General features: G+C 35.6%; 1 protein-coding gene across 18 annotated transcripts in view; it reads right to left on the bottom strand.

Annotated features, from left to right (window-relative positions):
• The window catches only part of HDAC9 (histone deacetylase 9), a 452,594-nt gene that overhangs the window by 52,983 nt on the left and 375,295 nt on the right, over positions 1-24,316 (bottom strand). For all 18 annotated transcript variants that reach the window (XM_064411632.1, XM_064411622.1, XM_064411704.1 and 15 more), the window contains one exon: positions 7,399-7,517. In XM_064411632.1, coding sequence (XP_064267702.1) covers positions 7,399-7,517 — 119 coding nt within the window. The remainder of the gene's footprint in view (positions 1-7,398; positions 7,518-24,316) is intronic.

Genomic DNA, 24,316 nt, shown 5'->3' with positions numbered 1-24,316 from the left:
AGTAAATAAACATAAACTGATTTCGGAGGCTGGGCAATCCAATGGCCATGTCCAAACCATAGGATATGATACAGCAATGACTGCTGTGGGCTACAAGGGAAAAAGAACAACCAAAATACTTTACTTCTTACAGCAAATCCTGTGAAAATAATCATGTCGAAGGGTTTGTCACCAATTAATTTGTCATCTATTTTGATGTCCTTTGGATCATAACAAACTACCATTTATTTAGTATTCAAGAAATGACCCCAGAGAAAACCCAAACTTTGCTTTCAGAAGTGAATAACTGGAAGCAAAGTCTTGATGCTATATTTTCTTGCTGCCAGGCATTGCATACCATGTAGTTTCCAAGACACAAAAGGGACAGAAAAAAATGTCTGATACCAATGAGGACACTACCCAGTGAAAAACTATCAATGATCATTGCTCCAACCCATCTCCAATGCTGTTAGTTCTGAGTCAAAAGCTGAAGATCTATCCTGCTGGATAATCATTCTACAACTTCAAGTATCACAAAGATAACCAAATTATGTAAAAAAAAAATAAAAATCAAACATCTGAACTCAGGAGAATTCAGAAAAGAAGGAGCTGTGGCAACTGAAGTAATTTAACTGCTTACTGCTACCATAAATTATCCTATGCAATCTCTCCCTTTCTCTGCTGCCTCTGGCACACATTGGTCCTTCCATAATCTGATTCAGCTTCAGCCCAATAGAAGTCTCTTCACTTTTTTGACTTTATTTTCTGAGGGGTTGATGAGTTAATGCTCCAGATGTTTACAGAGAGACTGACAAGAAGCTGACCTGGTGCAAAGTAAGCAATGGACAAGTCAGAAGGGGAAGTGGTGTGCAACCACCTTTTGTATGGCAAGGAGCTGCTCGGAGCAGCTATGCCAGCTATGAAACTGCAGAGGCAGTCAGTGCCAGACTTACCAAGATCACAGCTTCTTGTAGCTGAGTCAAAAGACTTTCTCACTTGTGAATAGATTAGACATGGCATTATAAAAGCCTGCAATGCTATTTTTAGAAAATCAAACTGTGTTAAAAGAGCTATCAAGCTACTACTATTCTCTTTAGTCAGCTGTCAATTTTCAGGGACTCCTTTTTCCTGCCTTCCTTTAACACATACCTATTACATTAGCCCCAATAGTCCCAGTCAAGACACTTTCTTGGAGTCAAAAGTCAGAGAAGACTTACAATCACAAGAAAGTGAAGTTCCTACTCAAAGACATGCTACACAATAAACTCACAGCCAGTCTAAGGCTGTCCAATTCCAGTAGAGAGTAACATTATTATCTGGGGACTCCTTTAGAAACGAAGTACTTCCAGGAAAAAAACAAACCCCAAAACAATGAACATATATAGCCTTTTAAGTACTTGAAATACTCAGAATAGTCACATAGAATGTTTTAGAACTAATGAACATATATAGCCTTTTAAGTACTTGAAATACTCAGAATAGTCACATAGAATGTTTTAGAAATACTGAAGTTGGCACATGGGAAACTTCATCTGTGAAACATATCTGAAGTACCAGGCTTTGACCCTGAGGAGTTCTGCATTTGAATTCAGTGATATACAGTTCTAGCATTTGCCTTTGGTCTGTTTCTAACCCATATAATATGCCCAGAACACATGGGGAAACTGAGAAGAATTTCAAGATACAGCAGGACAGTTGTGAAGGCTCAAGAAATGACGAGTCATTGAATAAAAACTTTTGCATGAAGCCTTTGGTGTCTTGAGTGTGCTATGGCATACCTAATTCTAAGGATGCCAGCTATTTATGTCTCCTTTAAAGCCTTCCAGTGACAGCTGGTACACCATGCTAGATCATTTGTTTCAGCAATCAGTCGTCTCTTTACTACAACTGTGCCCATTACTTCTGAATTTGCTTGTGCCAAGATGCTAGGTATTTTAGCTTTTTATAGCATTTCATGTTACATTCAGAGATCTTTTTATCAAAACTCATTACTCCCAGTGGAAACTGGAATTGAAATGTGAAAGGCAAAGCAAAGGAAACCAACAGGCCCCCAAGTTCCACCTGGTTGCTCTTACTTGTTTCCTGCAAAGTATCAGTTCCAGCCATGAGAAGAGATTCCTCACAGAAGAGCTGTTGCCTATTTGTAAGTCAGCAGTCTTTCTTATACATTAATTTCTACCACTTATGCTGACATCAACTCTGGAAATAACCAGGGCTCAAGAGAAGGAAAACTGTTAATAACTTCAGCACTTTTTTCATTGGTCCCAATTGAATGGAGTGTATTACAACATAATGCAGCTTTTGATAGGTTAAGGGAGATATTGCAATTTTCTCAAATAAAAATATTAAAAGTTTCAAATCAGCTAAGATAGAATCAGTCATATTCCAGGCACTGGATCAACTTTTCACTACAAATTTGGCGTAACAAGACAAATATTACAACAGACAAAATATCATTTACTCTTTAAATGCCCACAGTGGTATCCTTTCCTACTGCTAATTGCTGATTCTATTTTGCACTCTGGTGTCAAATAGCATCTTTGGAATAGGAGAGTAAAACAACAGGAAAACTCTAGTAAATCTCATAGCCCTTAACAAATGCAGTGCTTCAGGAAGTTAAGTACCTTGAAAAAGGTCTTCATTCTTTCTTGACACTTCTCTATTTACTTTATTCTTTTTATGGAATGGTCACGATTTAATGAGCAATTATGTAGAATATTTACTTGAACAGTAAAGTGATCTTAGTGGCTTTAGCAAGCATTATTCTAAGGGCTGTTCTATAAAACAAAGAGAAAGTACTTCACCTCAGGATAATGTTACATGGAGATCTTCAGCCAGCAGAGCTAAATTTAAAAACAGTTCCCTTACAAGATCTAACAACTTGCAGATTTATGATCAGATCTGACAGATCACTACACAAAAGTAGTGATCAGACTTGCTCACTAAACAAAATTCAAATTGTGTGATATTACTGTATATTTCAGCAGATAATGCAAAAATTAACTGTAAAATAAAGCACAAAATGTACCAATTCTATCTTCAGTAGTTCTATCTAAGGATCATCAAGATAACAGGAAAGAGTAGAGTAATATTCGTTAAGCATATCCTTACTATTCTAAATAGAAAATTCCCTTTACTTCTACCATTATTTTTGTTATATTTTCTTGTCAATACAACTTTTATTACTCCAGTACAAAAAGTGAATTTGATAAAAATGTGTTTTGATAATACCTGTTACATGGTGCTGATATTTTGTGTTATCTTATTGAAAAAAAAAAATATAATAAAAAGAAACCACTGGACTAGTCAGGAACCGAGACATGTTTTCCTCTCACCTGACTACATTTTACAATAAAATCAAAGCACTTTTACAGTCTCTGATCTAAACAAAGAGATCCCAAACACATCAATAGTTACTCTGCATAAGAGCTGAGTATGAGAGTTCCAGGTGCTGCACCCACCTTCACCTTACATCTTGGGGAACCACTTAGCCAAGCAACAGGGACAGAGCCATGGTAGTACTGAAGATAGACTTGACGTGGCAAAAGGTATTCCTCTATTTCAGCTAATGAAGTTAAACTTGAGTCATTACAGAAGGGGCACAGAAAGCAAAATCTAAGATAAGTTGCCTGAATATTCCTGACAGAACACACCAGATATTAGATAAGCTCCTGAGCAAGACTTGGCACCTTTAACTGATGCAAGACCCTGGACCAAGAGGACTAACAGTGAAGTTTAACATGGTAATTGCCTCACTTTGTTCTCTTTGCTTTTTGATGTTAAACTTGGTGCAGTTCCCATAGCATAATGCCACAGGCAAGGCAGTGTCTGTGAGTAAAGATAATATTTTTAGCAGACAAAAAGTTTTTATTTGGAAAACAAAGTCCTTTTCTGACACAAACCCTTTTGAGGGAGGAAGACCTTCTTCAGGGCAAAGCAATTGTGAATTCAAAAGTATACCTGTTTCTAATTATGCTAGGTGGCCTTTCATCAGTGTTGTCAATAAAGTTTGCCTTTCCTTACTAAGATATTAGGAATGTAGCTTGTACCAATGGACTGAAAACTTCCCAGCAGCAACAAGTTCTGCCATATGCCACCAGTCATATCAAATCTTTGAAGCCCTTTTTGTTCTTAAAATAATATAAAATCCATCACAAAGTTTATGCGCATGGGTTGAGTATATATTTCAAGATGTGTATGGGTATGTAGGTGTATTATACAAGCAACTTTGAAATCATAGCACTTCATTAAGAGAGAGGATTGGCACAAAGAGCTAACATAAAGAAAAATGTGCCTATGAAATCCTCAAAGTTGGGGTTGAAACAAATGTTTTACTTAATGTTCATTCTCAATTCTACATTGCACCAAACAAATCTGTTTCACAGACAGGTAAAACTTAGTTAAATATTGGTCAGTTTAGTGAAAACTAATCAACAGATGAGGAGGAATTGCAAAGCCACTTTGTAAAAATAGGGAAAGTGATCTGAAAAGTGCAATAAGATAGGAAAGATTCAAACTTTTTCCCTTCCAATCTTTTTTTAAAGGCTGTCTTTTTTTTCTTTTTTTTTTTTTTTAATGGGAAAAAGACCATTAGTGATTTCATTACTTAACACAACTAGAGATAAATTAGGAAGTGAGATACCTTCAAGCTCTGCTATCATCACTGATCTCAATTGGCCAAATTCCACTCTACAGCCTTCTAGAGGAGTTGAGAGTCACCTCACTGTGAGAAATCCTGACATACACAACAGACACACAGATTTAAAATCAGCTTCAAATATATATATATATGATTGTTTTGTTGCTGACATGTTTCTTTACTAATAAGAAATGGCAACTCCTCAGTAAATAAGATTGCATGATAATATAGAAAAAAATTCAAATTCTGAGTTAAAGCAGATTACAGTTTACATTTCTCAAACTGTGCAGATTTACTAGACCATTTTTTGCTGAAGGTAATTGCCTGCTATATGGTTACTCCAATTAGTTCAATCTACTATCTTCATCTGATGATTTTTACTTTATAACTTGGGTTGAATGATTTGCTAATAAATTTTAATTTTTTCTCTTAGATTTTACTCTGAGGGAAAGACATAAAAAATTCATTACCAAGTATCTAGTGACTTCTAAATGCTCTTTAAGAGCAAGGTTAGTAGCTAAGGATCTATCTTCTCTCCTTGAATCTCAATCTTTCTCCAATTTGTAAAGCTTGTACTAAATCATAGAAATCAGAAAATTCAACATATTAAGTGTACACAAAGTACTAAAGATATATAAAGAAAGAATATTTACAGGTTCAGCTTTACTTGGCATACAATTCTTAATTATTACAAACCAATTATATTAAAACTTTGCACAAATATCTATTTTAATGTTCAATATGAAAGTTTCCCTTTGGACATTTTTTTAAATAGAATGTTAATTTTCCTACATTCCACATATAGTATGTTATGTTCTAAAATAGAATGGTGGAATGTGGAGAATTTTGTTTTGAGGAAATAATAAATTCCTTTGGCTCTGTAAAAATGGCTTTATTCATCCCTCAGGTGCATGATCATTATCTGACTTTATCTCAGCTTTTCTCTTAATTTAAACAAGAATCACCTACACTGGCTTTTTTTTGTCTGTAAGCAAAAAGTCACCTTTTGTTTTGGTTACACACACATATGCAGAAGTAGTGTGCAGCCTCTTATATTAGAAAATGTATTAAGATTTATTAAAAAAAGTTATTAAGAGTTAATTAATTAATTAATGAAAATTAACACTAATTCTAATATTAGTTTTTCTTTTCTGCAATTTCTAGTTAAATTGTTGAAGTTGCTATGCCAAAATATTATATACACCAAAGCATCTTGCATCCTTAAGGGACACATAGAATACCTTCTCAGCAGCTAAATACAGATAGTTATACAATGGTTCAACAAAATATCTAATTTAGTACCAGCTGAAAGTTCACCTCCCTGCCATACAAGCTCATGGGATGGTGCTGCTGACCAGGAACCACACATGGAAAAAAACAGCGAGTAAATCACTCACCTCTTCCTGCAAAATATTTTACTAAAAATCATAATACACAGGGAAATGATACTCTAACATGCACACTGCCTGCTATGTTTCTTTCCTCTCCAGTGTAGCCACTGCATTAGGCTGAAAAGCTGTGCTAAAACTCAATATGTCTCACTTGCAGCCAGAGACATATTCCATTTCCAGCCCATTTGTGCATTAGCACCTGTGTAAGCTTCTTTGCGTAGACCCCTGCACTGCTCTCTGCATTCTCCCTTTTCACAGCACACCCCTATGGACACTCACTCTGCTCCTCCATCACTTTCATTGGTATTCAGGGGAGCCTGTTTAGCATGCAATGAAAATTAAAATAAAAAATATGTATATCTGCACTGAACCTCCTGAGGTAAACAACAGCTTTGGTCTATTGATCTGTAACAAAAGGCAGAGGTTAGAAGGACAAAATCCTCTGAACTGGAGTCCATTCCTGCAGTATTTTAAATGCCATTAAGTCTCATTGACTTCTCCAGACTTTTCCCAAGACATTTACCATTAGCAGCAGAGGTCCATATTTAATAGCGGTTGAAGTGATATTATAGACTGAATACACAGAATAGAAGCAGATATACTGAGGAAAATTATTCACAGCATTGCATTAGGAAGCCATTTTGTGTAAAGCAATTGATATAAAGCAATATTTCTATGCACATTCTGTACAGAGAGTTACTACATCACCCAGCCTTGCTTAACATCCCAGGCTCAGAATCAGTTTGGCCACAATGTCTGGTAAGACCCAGGGTTTTTGGAGTGCTACAAATGAGATGTGTCGGACAGACCTGTCTTTCAAAAGTATTACATCTCTGCCATAAGCACACATTTTGAAAGACTGAAGTGGACATACAAATATTGAGACTAAGAAGAAGTATTTTAGAAAAATTTGGCCTTCGTAAACACTGATGTAATTCAGGATTAATGCCTTGGAGCTGAAAATTTTACAATAACAAAAGAGCAATATGAGATTGGATTTAGGCATCCAAAGTCTAAAATCTCCGATATATATTTAAAGAGAAGTAACTTACTCCAGCATTTGGAAATTGGGGCCTATTGAAAAGCATGAAACCTCTAAAATGTTATTTGAATGCCAGAAAAGTAATACTTTAGAAAGTCAAGACAAAAACGCCAAGAGGAACATAAAGGAGTGAGCCAGGAACTCTAACATGTTTGCTTCCACCCTGTCCATGACTTGGGCAAGCGCTGCAGCTCTCCAGGCATCTCTGGGTATTAACTGCTGGACAGTCTCTGCCCTCAGTGACACAGCTGTCATCTCACAAAACAGAAACGTAGATGTGAACTGGACTTATATTCCTGACTAGGAAAAATACCAACTCAGAAACACACGCCATTGGCAATACCTACATTTAGCTGTGACTTTGTACCCGCCCAGCGGAGGGTCGTGGCCTTCCACAGCATCGAATCCTGCTGACACCAGGACAATTTCTGGATCAAACTCGTTGGCAGCTGGCATAATCACAGTCCTGTGGAATGCAAAGAACCCAATGTGAAAAAATTAAAAGAACTTCCATCTTCATTATATAAATTGTCACAATCAGAAAAAACCCACAACACAAGATATTTTATTTTCATTAAACTTATCTCCATGGTAGCTGTTCAAGCCAAATGCTTCAGTGAATTTCTTTCTATAATCACTCTTTTTTTCTTTTGTATGACTGAGAAAAAAAAGGCAGGTACATGTGAAAGCCTCTAACATTACTTACACATCTGTGTCTGTTTTATCCTGCTGCCTATAAAAAGCTGCCTCTTCCAGGGAAGTGACTAATGGTTTACAGAGAGCTCTCAAAGCCTGACTGGAAACCCGGACTGCTCCAGTTAGTGTGAACTTGGTGTAAATTTGAACTATAAATTTCTTTTGGGAAAATGTTTGCTTTCCAAACTTTTTTTTTTTTACTCCTTAACATTTTTAAATGTTTGTCGAGGTGGGGGGTGACTCTAGCAAAGGAAAAACATGAAATTCCCTTAATCAAATCCAGACTATGTTGTCAAGCCTTTCCAAGGTCAAGCATAACAGGAATGTGACAACCACGAACTAGTGACAGCAACCCCTGCTGGTGTTAGGAAGATAATTCAGCCCTTTACAGTCACAAAGATTCCACTTTTTTAACCCCTTCCTTGACAAACTTATGTGTGGATATTTTACCACTTGGATTTTGCCCATCTCCAATCTCAAAGCCTGAATGCTGGATTGAAGGAGAAGATAAGCCCCTTTGCTCTGCACTTGCAGACGTTATTCTTTCAGGCTGACTCCAAAGGGAAGGAGCAAGGATGCCTTTTGCACTGGTTTGACAAACACTGAGCCTGTAATGGCTGTACTAAATCAGGGGGACACGACTAACATTAAAAGGCAAATACATATATGAATGTCCTAGAAAATTAACTCTAGAAAGTCCCAATTGGTCTACATTAGTCAGAATGTGAAGATTAATTTTGTACATGTGTAATGCTATTTGTTTAAATTCAATGTTTATTGTTTATTTGATAAACAACTTAGTCCAAAGAAACCATATTTTTGTTGAAAGGTTTAGGTTTTCTGCAGAAAAAAAGACACATTAATGATATTAACAATTCTCTAGGTTTTTCTTTAGTTTAATTCTTGATCTAGGCATTATAAAATTTATTTTGTTTTGTTTGCCTATTCTTAATTTTAGTATTAGGAAAATGTTCCTTTTACTTGTTAATCACAAAAAAAGAGAATTCAGATGAAGCAAAAAGTCTTTGTCAGAGCATGCATCATTTCAATGAATACAGTTCTACATTAAAAAAAGATAGAGATCACTTAAAATTTTTTTGGTGGTTTTGCTGAAAAAAAAATTTGTTTGGTGATTTTGCTGAAATTGCACCACAAATATCTACAGGCAAAGTGATATAAATTGTAAAATATTCCTTTTTTTACAAGTCATTAGTAGGCCTCTGCTGAAATATGGATTCCAATATTGAGCATTGCACTTCAAGAAGGACCTAGACTAACTGGAGAGATCAAAAGTGAAGAAAAAACTTTTAAAAAACATAACTTAAGTGGATAAATAATATAAGTATAATTATTTGATTTGCATAACATGGGAGCAAACATGATAAAAGTGCATGAATATGTAAGTCATTGCAAGAGGAAAGAAATAACCTGTTCTGTACCCTGTGGACAGGACCTGAAGCAGCTGCAGCAGGAAACATGTACTTCAGAGACTGGAACAAGCTTTTAAATACTAAGAATAAATAATAATATAAATAAAATGCTTAAGAAAATTGGAGACTCTCTATATCTTGGACTTTTTTATAATGTATTTGTTTCAGCTAATTTTTTATTATTTATTTTTTATAATAGCTGAAACAAATATCCACCAAGGTTGCTACAGGTTTGAGCTGACATGGCCTGGAGGCAGGCAGTCAATCACTCCTCCTCTGGGCTATTTTTCCTATTGTTCCACGATGTAGAACTCTCTAACACACAAAGTACATATATGAATACTTACATTAGACATTACGTGACTGAGCTTTTGCAGGCTAATCTCCACAAAGCTAGGGAACAATATCAGGAATAAAGGTCTCCTATGCAACCACGTCTTATCTTATGTACATACCTTCTGATACTTTAATTACAAATTCATTGTCTGAAGCAACACATACTTCCCAAACTTCCCCACGTCTGCAACACATGTGGCATGGATCCTGATCACTGATGAGGACTGTGGCTGATACACAATCTTCATCTGTCCCCATAGCACCATACATCTTATAGACTGAAAGAAGGAGGGATCCTATGAAGAACCCTCCCTATCTGCAGCCACTTGAGCTTTTGCCCTCCTCCTCTCCATTCATATTTCCTCAAATTCAAGTCAGGCTCTGCTTTTTATTTCTTCATGTCAAACAAAGTGGCAGCACCACAGAGTACAGAACAGACTAAGCTCAGGAGTCAGACAACGGAGTGTGTTCAGCGCAGAGAAGCTCTGCAAGCCCAAGTTGCTGAGCAGTAACAAGCCTCACTAGTCTAACACACAAAGAAATTTTTGAGAGTCTTATAATTTGGAACATTGGGAAAATGTACCACACTTCTACCACATTTCAAGACCGTGCTCTTAAGCGTAAAGATGTCAGCACATTTTTTAATAACAATGGGGCAAAACAATGCATTTGACCCTTAATCTCATTCATAAATGCAGCAAAAATTGTTTAGACAGTTTATTCAATTTTTTGTCAAATAAATATGTCTGACATTAAAAATGCCAGCCATACTGAGTAGCAATAGGAAAATTATTAAATACTGAAAGCAAGGTCTTTTGACACAAAGAACCAGGAATAGCTATTAACACCATCTTTAATAGTGCTGAACAGGAAATAGTAGCACATTCATAAATCTCTACAGAAATGATATATAGGAATCTCAGCTCAAGAACTGAAAAGACTATAATGCTAATAACTGGAGATGGCATTTAGAATTCAGTGTTCTGTTAATGCTTTCAGTATTACCTGAATGCACTTTACCAAAATAACAGCTAAGAGGGTTTTTTCTGAAAGAAATAATTTTTTCTTTTAAAAATGTACACATTTCACCAGAAAAATAACATCCTACTTTTGCTGTATTATTGTCTCACAAACTAAGACATAACTTTGGGTGTCCCTGGTCCTCGTTACAGGAGACAAGGCTACGATTTGGTCTTCCAAAAAGATGACAGCCCCAAGTCTCTCAATTGCAAAGACCATATGACCTTCGGTTCCTGAATCTCTAAGCCAGTCTTCCACATTAATCTACATTTAGGTGGTTACTCTTTTGAATAAGTTCTATGACATATCCACTCAAAAAACAGAAACTTAACATCTGGAAAACAGTGTTTTGGTTTGGAGTTTATGTAGGTAGGACATCTGTAATGTTTGTCTGCTTTGTGGCAAGAAACCCACATGAAAATTCTTTCACAAAAATGACAGATACTTTCCTATACTGTGAAGTTCTATAAGGAATGATATACACACACATTTTTAAATATAGTCTTAATTTCACCAGGACATACATAAAACCTTTTGACATTTGTCACCGCTCAGGCTTTAGCACCTTCATATCTGTTTTTAGGAAAATCACAGAATCATAGAACCATAGAGTAGCTTGGGTTGGAAGGCACCTTTAAAGATCATCTAGCTCACCCAGCCTGCCACGGGCAGGGGCAAAAAATGTTTTGAGCTTGGTAGTTGTAAGGAAAGCCTACAGAAAGCGACATGATCACTTCTCCCTTGCAAACAATCTTTTCCTACCTCAGGATAGTTGGACAGGCAGTGATGGTTCCTGATCCTTCACTATCTCTTGGGAGCAGAGAATCATCAGAGTCTGTATCTTGCATGTTTTCTATCTCTTCTATACTCTGGAGGGCACAGCAAGTAGTAAACAGGAGGAATCATACATTGGCTACCTCCTCAGGAGCTCCTATAACCATGTCACTTCCTTTCTCAGCTGCCTAAGAAGAGAATCCTCTGAATCTGATCATAACAGCAAATATGATGGGGTGTTTTTTTTTTTTTTAAAACCAGACAAATAATATTGGTCATACACTAATACATAGTCATGTTAACCTTCCCAGATTCCTCAGAGCAGCCCTATGCTCAGAAGTTAAGCTGCAGCTGGCAGGATTTGTTACGGTGCAAAGGGTCAAAATTCTACTCACCAGAAATCTTTGCAAGGGTGCACCAGCAGCCTGCATTCAGACCTTGCTAGGAACACTGATTATCTTATGCCCAGCAGGAGTAAGAAATATGATTTGGCTTCTGGCCATGGGTCACCAGACAGGTACAGACTGGGGACTGGCAGGCCATCACTTCTTTTTGAAGCCAGTCAGGCTCCAGAGCTTATCAGCAAACTAGCATAAAGTTAATGCTAGGATCCTTCTCGGACAAAACAAACAGCTTTTGTCAGAAGAGAAATATATTTTATTCTTCCACTATGACTCACACTCTCCTCCACTTCCTTCTCCAAAGAAAATAAAACACATAAAAGTGATATTTATTTTCTGTGATCTGAATCATATAGAAGCATAAATATTTGGTATACCATAATCACCTAATGATGACAGCAGAGTTACAGGGGCATCTTGCCTGGCTGACTGTTTCCTTTTTTTCTCATTCATTTTCATTAATAAACATGTCAAAACCTGAAAGCTTGAGCAGCTGCATCGCAGAAGTTATTTATCTAAACCTTGCAGTTAGAGTGAAACTGTGTCTTCCAGATCATCGTAATGCAGACTCTTCTTTCAGTCTGATGGTACTGGGAACAGAGTATGTATCTGGGAAGCTGAAAAGATTTCTTTTTGTCAGACTAGGGAGATTTCCCCAAAGAATTAATATGTTCCATTTGGGTATGCTGCTGTCTGCAGAGAAGCCAAGGGATGGCTTCCAGTTGGGTGTAGTTCTAGAGAAAACATCAGGCATGTGATCTTCCCCTCCCCACCAATCTGAACATCAGATGCAAGACATTAAAGTGATTCTACCAAGGGATTCTGTTTCTTTTATTCTATTCTATTTTTGTACATTCAAAGCACATGGCTAGGATGCTACCAAACATTTGTTCTCCCAGAAGAGATTGCAGAGAAGTACCCAATGCAGAAACAAATCTCGAAGCACCACAACACAGAGCTGGAAATCTCCAAAGAAAGCTAAACTTATGCAAATAGCTACAATTCTTTTGCTGTGTTGTTAGTTTAAAAAGGAAACAAGCGGGAACAACAGCACAGGACAATAATTTATGTAACAGAAAAATAATCCGTGCTGTTCTAAAACTGCAGATTGGAATGGCTGAGTAACATAAATTATTTTCTTATTCCCTAAAATCCTCCAGTGCTTTTATTCAGTGATCTCAAAGTACTTTGAGAACACTGAAAAATAGAAAGGTTCATATCTTCAGCCGGTATAAATCAGTATAGCTGTTTCTGATTGCCTAGTCCTCTAAACAGCCATTTCTTTACCCACTTCACAGATGAATCAGCTAAAACTAAAATCTGGTAAAAGCTTTGAATAAATTACCCAGTTGTCTCTTGAAAAACCTTGAGAGAAAATGCAGAAGACTCTAAAGTCCATAACTTCTACAAGCAGGGAAGAAAACTATAAATGCACTATAATTTATTCAGTTATACCAGACTTTTATTTTGAAAGAATACAGATATCTACAATGCACTAGTGCTGTTATTGTGGGGATTTAGCCACCAATTGGAGACCTAGTCTGTTGTTTGAAATAATGTAGGTCTGCCTACAGTTTCTCAGTGTCACATCATGCAAATAAAATAGTGTACCAATCAATCACTATGTTGCCCTACCTTAAAATTACAGAAGGTAAAGTTGTTGAATGTTCCCTGATAAAAACAGATCAGAAAGCATTTAAAGGATTGCCCCTATAGGTATATGGAACATACAGTATCTATTATTTCTACGTGTTGTTTGCACGTTTTAATATAACACAGCATCAAATAATGTCTGTTCTCACAGAAAGCTACATAGAATTTCTGTACAACTCGTACCTAATACTTTTTTTGTGCATCAATTGACTTTATAATAGTGCCTCTCACTAAAATTTTGGTTTAATTTCACAACATTCCTTTGTGCCAGTTCTGTTGTCAGCCCAAGTTCATCAAGGCCAAACTTGAGAACATTCCCTCAAAAATCCTTGATGATTATCATCTGACCATCAACTTTGTCCTGGATTTATCCTCAAAGGCATATCAAAATTCTGCCAATTTTGTCTGCATTAGTTTCTAAGACATATATTTTATAGAAGTTTTATCTTTACAGCCTTTATTTTCATATGTTTTCTTTTATCCTTCTATCTTTTTAATAATTGTATTTCTTTCCCTATTTCTTTTGTTAAGAACAGTCAGTATTCCTGTCCTTACTTTTATTTTATAGTTACCTTACTTGTTGTCTGGAGATACAAAACGTATTTTTCTTTATTTCCTCACGGGGAAAAAGGTACCACATCAATACAAAGTCCTCAGTACTGCAAAGCATGTTCATGTCACTGGGATTTGCATATAGTTTTGAATTTAATCACATGCCAAAATGTTTAAAGGGTCAAGGTCTTCCATGGATGCACCCATTTAAAGATCATTTATAAAGTTAGCAATTTTAAATGTTATAATTGTAGGAGTATCTAAGTGCCACTAATCAAAAAGTTTTAGAAGCACAGTTGTTGTTTTTTCTTGCTTGCTTGCTTTCTTGCATATTTCATGGCTTTTAAAGACATTTTCGGAGCCTAAGGCTACTATTTGTGGGTGCCTTTTAAAATTAATAATTATTTTGGCATCCTTCACATAACTTTCCTCAATTCTTGAAGCTGGAACTGCAAGATCTTATGCAGTCAAAAAGTATATGATATATTGTCTAAAATATCTGCTTATCCTTCTACTTTTTAATTTAGAAAGGTGGATTCAATGTAATTATAAGGACTCTTCTACATTTGATCGATAATATGCCTCAGTCAGAGTCTCTAAACTAGTATAAAAAGGACTAAAATAAGCAAAAGTCAACAGACAGAAAAACTATGAGAACTAGTACTTTGTGTTTTCCAAAATGCACTTAAAATTTAATAGCATAGTCAAGTAAAATTATCCAACTTCTTGAAACACGGGCAAATATACATGTACTATGCACACTCATGTCCATATTCAAAACAGAGTAAAATTCTAAGTCAGGTGGTAATAGGTAAAGGGATTGGATAAAGATCATGGTAAATGAGCTTGTTCAAAATTCATGGGCCTAAGCATGTCTCAAATGAGTATAGCTTTAAAGAAAAGGTTACATTAAAAGGCAAGTTTGCAAGTAGCAAAGGAAAGCTTACAAATATAAAGCCTTCTATGGAAACATAGGCCAAGATAATACCAACAGCAGCAGGACACAGAACACTTTTACCCTGAAAAAACAGAGTTTAGAAAATCTGCATTTTCTCTTAAATATTCCTCTGTCTTCTCAGACTCCTGTGGAAGCACTTACATGACAAAAAACAAAAACAAAACCAAAACAAAAAAAAAAACAAACAAAAAACCACAAAAAAAACAAAACAAAACATCAAAAAAAAACAAACAAAAAACCCCCAAAAAAACCCCCCAAAAAACCCAAAAAAACCCCCCAAAAACAAAAAAAACCCCAAACCAAAACAAAGACAAAGAAAAAAAACACACACAAAAAAAAAAAAAAAAAAAAAAAAAAAAACAAAAAAACCCAAAACCAAACAAACAAACAAACCAAACCTTTTTGTTACTTCTCAGATCTCAGATATAAGTGGTTGGTAACATGCCATTCTTGTGAACAATTTGTTTACTAAATTCCAGTTGTTAGCTAAAGGACTGATGTGGCTTCCAAGAGCTGCACAACTGAAGATGATATATGAGAGAGAGGAAGTAGAGACTTAATTTGCAAGACAGAGTTTAAAATAAAACACAGAATAACCTAAAATAGTATCTCCAACACTGAGAAAGCAAAATGCTATAAATATGGAATCCCACCATTTAAAGACAATTATTTTTCTATCAAAGCCATTCTAACTTATATGGGAAATGGTACTGACACATGCACACACACTGCCAAATTTTACCACCAAGTATTGTTTAGGATATCATGTAGCTTTCATGGTGTAACATGTTTCTGCCAGAAAAATCAATTCAATGCTCATTACTCTGTTCTATGGAAGAAAAAGAAAGTAAATAACTAGAAGCTTTTCTGCAATAAATATAATAACCACATTTAGGGGTACCTCTTCTGTTTTAAAATTTGCATAATTGTTTAGAAAACATATTACATTCTTATCAAGGCTGAAAATACTACAGTATTTTCCATAACAAAATAACTATCAGTTTTGCCTTTTGACTAAGTAATTTGTCTCAGCAGTATTTTATCATAAAAGACTTGGCTTAAAATGTTAGCAAAATAAACTAATAATACTACTAAAACAGTGCACTGCTGCCAGTAATCTTAATAAGATTGCTCATAAGAAAGTGCTGTGGTATCAGAAATACTTAAATACAGAGTAAAAACTTGCCTCGATGTGTCACATTTCCCAAAATAAATGACAGCATGACATAACCACCAAGAAATTTCTTACATCTACAGAAAAGCTCACTATTTTGAGAATATTCTACATTTCAGTATATTTTAGGGTACTTGAAATTTTTGAAATTACTTAGTCCTCTAAGAATAGTAAAAGAGAAAGGAAAGCCTAGTACCTATTTTACTGACATTCCACAGTAATGGTAGAATTGGGGAAAAAAAAGGTGCTTTTTTGAAAAAAATTAAAAGAAGAGGCCTCTAGAGTATCAGTTTGTCTCTACACTCCTTGCTGGGGGTATAGCATACACTTCAATGCACAGCAGGAAGAAAGAACATACGCTACCTAAAATTTATTTTTCATGATTATACAACAGCTTAGTTTGCAATGCAAACCATCTCCATATGTCACCACAAATGATTATTGCTTGACAAGTGTAAAGTAGTTTACAGCTCTTGCAAAAGTGAGATGCGGAAGAAAGGAAGGGAAAGGAAGGTAAATCTGATTTAAAAATGCCCGGACAGAAGAATTGGAGTGGTTGTGGTTTTCAGGAGAGGAATAGGTTGAGTGGATAAAAGGACACAGAGATCCCCTGGAAAGAGCACTTTCACCAAGAAATTTTCTTAATTTGTGAAAAGTGCATTTAAATGAAAAGAAAAAAATCCCATTTTGCAGAAATCAAATTATTTATCAAGGTCATAGCCATTTGAAAAACCATAATTTTCCACCTTCTGTATTCATCAACATGGTTGTGAATAAAAAGTATATGAAGTTGTCTTAATTTTTTTCTCAGAGTTCTCGACACATTTTCTCATACAGATGCTTTCTTGCTCTGTCTTATATTTTTTTCCATATACTCATAAGTACTTTTAATGGTATTTTCTCTCTGGTTTTATAGTTTATCATTAAGCAGGAAATTCACAATTTTCTGGATAGCAACTGCCATTTTAGTCTGTATTGTCACTTCTCCTTTTAAGTAATATTATTCAGAAAATTGCTCATATGACTAGTATTTTTCTGATGTTCTGGAGGGAAGATGCAGACATATTTTATCTCCTCCTGTTTTTTTGCTGAAGAACAACATACACTGGTAGACAAGTGTAGACATATAGACATATAGACATTTTCTTACACCCAAACCAAATTAACCAACAAGAAGTGCCCTTGATCTTAACTGATACTACAGGCAGGCTATTGATGCTACAGGCAGCACCAGCATTCACCACTTCTGTATAAGTAAACATGGGTATGTTTGTCTGCTTCATGCTTGGCAGAGCCTTGTCATTGGAGCTGGGGCCACTTTGGACCAACTCAATGTATCTAGCAGGTATTTAAACAGACCAGCTGGCCTTCTTTCTGATAGCCAAAAATACAGTTTCCTTCATATAATAAGGCTTATTAAAAATGTAAAAATTTAGTGCAAAAACTTCAAGTCTTCTCACTTTACCTATATCGAATGCCAGTTAATGGAACCCATACTGATATAATTTTATTGAGGATTTAGAAGAAACACTTACAGATAATGTAAGGTAACCCAGAAAAGCACTTTTCAATCCCTGCCCTTTCCTCCTCCCTCTTCCCTCCCACTCTCCCACAAAATTCTCAGAGAGAAAGAGAGGAGATGTTTGTGGGACCAGAGGGAACACTCTCACTAATGCACTAATCCCAAGGTACCACATGGTGTTAGAAACTACAACTTTTTCTGGTGCAGTTTCAGCTACTGTTTGGTTAGAAATGTGATCTGGTGTTGGCTCTGTGTAGCTCCGAGGAATCCAGTCTCTTTTATATCACTCCATCCCTGTTCTTCCTTTACACTCATTTTACTCAACAAAATAGAGGAAATCTGATAGACTTCGAAGACAGAGAAAATTGGATGTCAGCACTTAGAGATCAACTGAATTGAACGTGACTGGAAGGACTCAATTCACAAATAAAAGTACCAGACTTGTTCAGGGAGAATCATCAGGTAGGCTGTTTTAAAATGAGAAACACTCTCCTGCAAGAGGGTTACTCTTATAACTTAAAGATTGAAGCCAAAGAAAGGGTTGGAGAGAACTAAGGGAAATATGAAACCAAATATGACATGTTGAGAACAGGATTTTTTTCTGGTTTCAGTAGTATGAAAAAAAAAGGTTTTATACATAAAATTCAAAGAGAAGCATTTTCATGCAGAAAGAACTTTAAATATTAAGGAATCAATATCACAAATAAGAAGTTTAATAAAATACAAAAATAGTAAAAGAATCTTCATTAAAACAATATCTGAAACAAAACCCAAGATGATCAAAGATACCATATCAGCTTCAGAGAAACTCAGGTAATAATAGTACAAAAGGATATATATTCCATTCATAGGCACAATGAGGAAAAAAGGATACAGAAAAAAAAAGGTAAAATAAAAAGTTCTAAAAAAGGACAGTACACAGCACCACAGAGTTCACGAATAACATGACTCCTGCATAAAGGTTTCACTGTTTTTTTTAGCTAGTTTTTTTTTGTTATTTTGTTGGGGGTTTTTTGGGTTTTTTGGGGTTTTTTGTGGTTTTGTGGGCTTTTTTTTGGTTGGTTGGTTTTCTGGTTTTGTTTTTTGTTTGTTTGTTTGTTTGTTTTTGTTTTTTGGTTTTGGGTTGTTTTGGGGTTTTTTTTGCAAGGAAGGAATAGTGAACAGCAAAGCACTTTGAATCTCACACTGAAAAACAAAATATGAAATTGTAGGTATACTGCAATGTGATTTAATATTTTTCTTAGGCTTCTATTTTCTTTATGGAAGCAACATTTCTCCTAGCAGATTTTATTTGACATCTGCAAAAGGATTGCAGTCTTGTGGTCCTAGATCCATCATAACACTTTCAGTGGTGTATATGGACTAAGCCTTTTATCTGTGCCAGGCATTTTACAGCAGAAAGGCAATCCCACTCAGCCCAAGAGAGTCATATTGACACATTGCTATTCCATTTGCCAATACAATCACTCGCACCAACTCTTCATGTTGTCAGGACCTCTGAAGAAGGACTGAGAAAAAAATCAAGGTGAAGTTTGGAATTTAACTGAAAAGCATCTAAAAATTACATTTTGACATTTCCGAATTTGCCTTTCCCCAATGAACTTATGTCCCTGTCCTTTTCTTGAAAAACTGAAGTACTCACACCTCCTTTAATAATTTTTGGATCCTCTTTAGAGTGATAAATTGGATAGTCTCAACAGCATGAAACAAAAAATACTTTTTCTACCATATGCTACAGCAATAAAAAAGAAAGCTGTTTCTCATTATTAGCTGGTCCATCCTTATTTAGTCAGTTGTCTTGGAAACTGAGATTGATTCTAACTTCAAGAAAATGTAAGAATGAACTGAGTCACATAGTTCTTTCTCTCAATGTCCATCTCAATTTACAGTGTTGGAACTAGCAACAAAAACATCCCTAAGCACGATTTCCAGTTCTAGATTTATTTTTGTTGCACTTCTCTGTCACAGTGAAAATCAAAACAATATAATAACTTAGACTGGAAACTTCAGTAAAATAACTGTGAAGTTTCAGAAAACATTGAAATGTTTTCTGAAATAAATGTAAGTAAAATGTACATTCAAATCTACCTCACTTAAAAATAAAATAAAATAGTTCTTCCAGGTTTGATATCTAGATGACACAATACATAGGTATCATGTTACTCAAATCTGGACAAATTAAGGAATCAATATCACAAATAAGAAGTTTAATAAAATACAAAAATAGTAAAAGAATCTTCATTAAAACAATATCTGAAACAAAACCCAAGATGATCAAAGATCATCTTTGTGGTCCTAGATCCATCGTAACACTTTCAGTGGTGTATATGGACTAAGCCTTTTATCTGTGCCAGGCATTTTACAGCAGAAAGGCAATCCCACTCAGCCCAAGAGAGTCATATTGACACATTGCTATTCCATTTGCCAATACAATCACTCGCACCAACTCTTCATGTTGTCAGGACCTCTGAAGAAGGACTGAGAAAAAAATCAAGGTGTCACTTTGTCCAGAAACTGGACTTCTTACTGAGGTCAAAATATATTTAATAAAGCATTAACTTTCTAAGTATTTTAGAAACCCTGCCAGGACTTCATAATAATTTCTCTCCTAAGGATCTGACTTTAGTCAGCTTTAGCGTCCTTACTGCAATGAAGTTACAATTACTTTAGGAAATACTTTTGTCATTTCTTTACTTGAAATTGTCAACAGATCTTGTAAACTGTTCAAGGGACTACTTAAGAGCCGCACTTTTCATGCTGCTACCTTTGGATTACCAACAGTCTCCAAAACACCGAACAATAACTTTTGGCAGTGAGTTCTTCCATTTCAATTGCCAATCTAGATTTAAATATTTGGAATTTTACACCAGCTGAGAAATTTGGCATACTGTTCTCATATACTCCTCTTTAAAATAACCTTTCCAACATGAAATTTCCAAACCTGCCATAGGGAGATGTGCAATTACAGAGAACGGGAGGAAGTTTTTATCACTGCTAATACATGGGAGGTGATCCATTAGATTTTAAGTTGTGACCCCCTCAAGAAAGGTTAGAAGACTCTTGGCACCTAAGCAAAAAGAATTTGTCAGCCTTTCAGCATGAACAGCTAAGGAAAAAATTACTTATTAAAAACTGTACTTTTTGTACTGCGTTGCTGTAAGATAGTTCAGTCTTTGGAAGAAAAAACAGAATCCTAAGTTAGTATAATGTCAAGGGAATATACAGAATGGCTGTTTTTATAATCACTCAAGCTGCAGTTCTTTTCAACGGTTTTTGACTTTTTATAATTCATAAGATCAATCAAATAATATCTACATATCTGATTTTGTTTTCTTACTTATTGAATACTTCAGGTCTTTGTCCTATTTTTTTTAATCCAGCTCTGCACACCTCATGGATACTATTAGTTGAGTAGTTTTTCAATGAGTTCCCTCTAACATAAAATAAATAATTTGTATTTTTTATATTATTTACCCAAGTTAGATTCAAAAAGATATTACAGTGGCAAAAATATGATTTTTAATTTCATGTCACAGCTGTTAAATTGTTAACAATGTCTTAGTTTTATTGTATATCTTGAAATCTAAAAAATCTGAGCTTTTAATTGGAAATCTTTAAAATTAATTCCAACCTCAAACATCAGTTAGTGCTCTGACACTGGGAATACTGGCAACCTGTCAGTCCAAATGAAAACCCAGTCAGGAAGGAAACAGCTATCTTTGAAGAGACTTGATTGTGGAATGAGAACTTGCTACATTTATTGTAAATCTTACTTGCTACAATAAAAAGTAAGCCAGATTTCCCATCACCTCGTTGCAGTGCTTTTTCTCCCAAGAAAACCAATGATAGACATGAGGAGTATCAAAGATAGAAGAGTGCTTAAAAATAAGCTCATCCTGCCAAGGCTGATACATTCATCTCCCTCTGGCTGTACTCCATTATCTTTAAATTCCATTGACTCACCAAAGAACCCATGAAAAAAAAAAAAAAGTGGTGACTAAATCAACAAATTAGAAGTACTCTAGCTTGTAATCTAAGATCTCCTTTTAGCAGGATTGCTATTGATTAATACAGGTCAAGAATGTTTAAAAAAGCTACTGCAGTTCTAGAATACCAAGTATTTCTATAATTCATGCAGATATTGTGCAGCTAAAAAGCATTTAGAATTGAAAACCACTGTTATTTCAACAGCAATAGGATACACATGCAAATTCCAATTTGGCTCTGTTTCTAATTGCAAATAAATCAAAATCCTGATAAGAAATTTCTTCAGACTTCTGCTTCCTTGAACAGCTCCTACATTCTCTTTCCATAAGTTAAGAAATTCAATTAGAATTTTTTTAAATTCACAATCCTAAATAATTGTAAATAATGATTTACTATTGAGGGAATGAAGATTATTAGATCATGCAAATTTGAGGAAAAAATAGTGTTCCAGCCTTGGCTTTTGTTTAACTTGTTTTACATGCATTCTTATTATCAATTAATGTTATACATGCATATTTAATATAGATTCGATTCAAGGCTCTTTACAGCTTTAAAAGGAAATATATATTAGCAAAGAATAGATCTCAAGGAATTTGAAGTTTGGTTCAAATAAACGTGCAAAATTTTTGATGTTTATTTCAATCTAATCTATGCAAGGTCAATAATACTATCAGAGTATCCTGTTATAGAATCTCTGTTTCTGATGTCAGGGTGAAAAGATTCACAAAGTTCTGCCTGAATCCATTTAAAACCATGTTAAAAGTTGGGTTTTTTTTCTTTTTATTCCAGAGCTGGACTGAGGCTATATGTTTCCTTCAGTGTTTTATCTAGAGGAGTTCCACCAAGTCTTGTGTAAATCATTGTAGTCTTGTCTCTCTCACTTCATTGGCTTTTTGGCTTCCATCTGTTTTCTCTCATCTTTTCTTTTACTCTGCCTCATCTACATTCTCATTCTACTCTGGTTTCTCTCATCTGCTTGCTCATTACTGTTAGTCCAGCCCTCTATTATCCCCTTTACTTCCCAGTTATCTCAAAGAGGAGAGAATGTATGAGACCTAAGAGCTTCATTCTGAGAGATGCTGACCACTTTAACTTCTTTTTTTGACCTGCAATCTTTAATTGCTTTCCTTTTAATGTAGTTTTAAGACTGTCCTGGATGTCTTCACTGACCTAAGCATGTTACTTCTCTGAATGTTGTCTAAGGTACATTGTGATGTTATTCCTGGAAGCATAAATTTCTACACACCCATTTGTGCTTTTCACAGAAAACAGTAACTCACTAGTGTCCTGCCTGCTCACAGGTTAGCACAATGTTACCTACTTTATTAATGTCTGAAGGGAAACTCCAAATATTTTATTTTTGCATCTTACTGTATCTGTTGAAGAATACTCATGAAAAAAAAAAGTTAGACATGCATTTAAAACCTTTTAGAATCACGAGTCAAATACACACATTATTCCATCACTGAAAATGGCTTAACATGGAGGCTTAATACACTACAGCTATCTTTGCAACAACATGAATGACACAACTCCCTGTTCCAAAGCAGAAATCTAGCCACTGATGATCAGAGATAATCATTAATTCTTAAATTGAATTCAGACAGAAACTTCCAGCTTCTAGCTATTTGTTTTCCTTCTTAATAAAGAAAAACTCCCCATAAATGTCCATAATAGTACAGCAAGTTACTGATCTTCCAGAAGTGAGCTTATGGTCTCACTTCCTTGGCCTTCATAATTTCTCACATTTGTGCATTTTACCTTGCCATCTCTGTGGTCCATCCAAAGATGCAATGCCAAAGGCACTTAGGCAACACGATCACCTCAGCATCAGGTCCATCATTCAAAGAGTGCATTCAGCATAATTCACAGAATTACTTGCACATTTCTATGTCTCAGACTTGGAAACACTGGCTGGACACTTACCTGAACTATCAACTCCAGTGAAGTCCCCTATGCTATGTCCTTTACCCTTGGGACAGTTTCCACTTACAAAAGTAAGTGGAGGAAGTAAAAGTAATGTCTTCCAGTTGAACATTCCTGAAGTAGGAAAAACCCATTTATCTTACCACCTCTGCCCTTGTGCCAGCAGAGAACTGCATCAGTCAAAGCTTTCATTCCTCAAACTCTGCTTTTGTCCTCATGCCATCCAAGGAACTGTTTTCAAGCACTCCCCCAAGCAGAGACAAACAGTAATGCTCTTGGTCTTCCCAATGTGAGTGGAAGAGAAAACTCCGTACAAATCAGAGGGGTGCTGTGAAGGAAATTTCTAGAAACTCCAGAGACTTATGCAACTTCAGGGAGGATAGAAACGAGGTTTGGAGACATAGTTTACCTGTTGCCTAAGTACACTGTCTCTGTCTCTTTTCCTATAATTGTGAAATATTTGAATCAAAGACTGGAGAAAGGACCCTATGTCTGGCAGATATTAGCTGATTTTAATTTAAATAAATATAAGTAGCAGTGTTACACCATGTCATTTCACACACCATGACATATCAAACTTGCTTCTGAAGAGTAAGACATCTAATACTGAGATGTTTAATGCGGACCTCTGTCATGGTAAGAGCTGCTACTGGAAGATGTAACTTGTCCTTCATGCTTTCAGAGACACTCTGTTCTAAAGGCTGGCATCTGTGCCACAGCCAAATCAGTGTTCATCTTTCAATGAAACACCAGAGTCATGAAGCTGAGTGATTTGGGGCTGCTCTGTTCATAAGTAGGTACTCAAGACAGCATTTTTGGAAGGCAGCCACGGGGGT

This window comes from Passer domesticus, chromosome 1, assembly GCF_036417665.1.
Source record: "Passer domesticus isolate bPasDom1 chromosome 1, bPasDom1.hap1, whole genome shotgun sequence".
In the NCBI taxonomy this organism is placed as follows: Eukaryota; Metazoa; Chordata; class Aves; order Passeriformes; family Passeridae; genus Passer; species Passer domesticus.
This window is presented reverse-complemented; position numbering and strand designations above follow the sequence as displayed.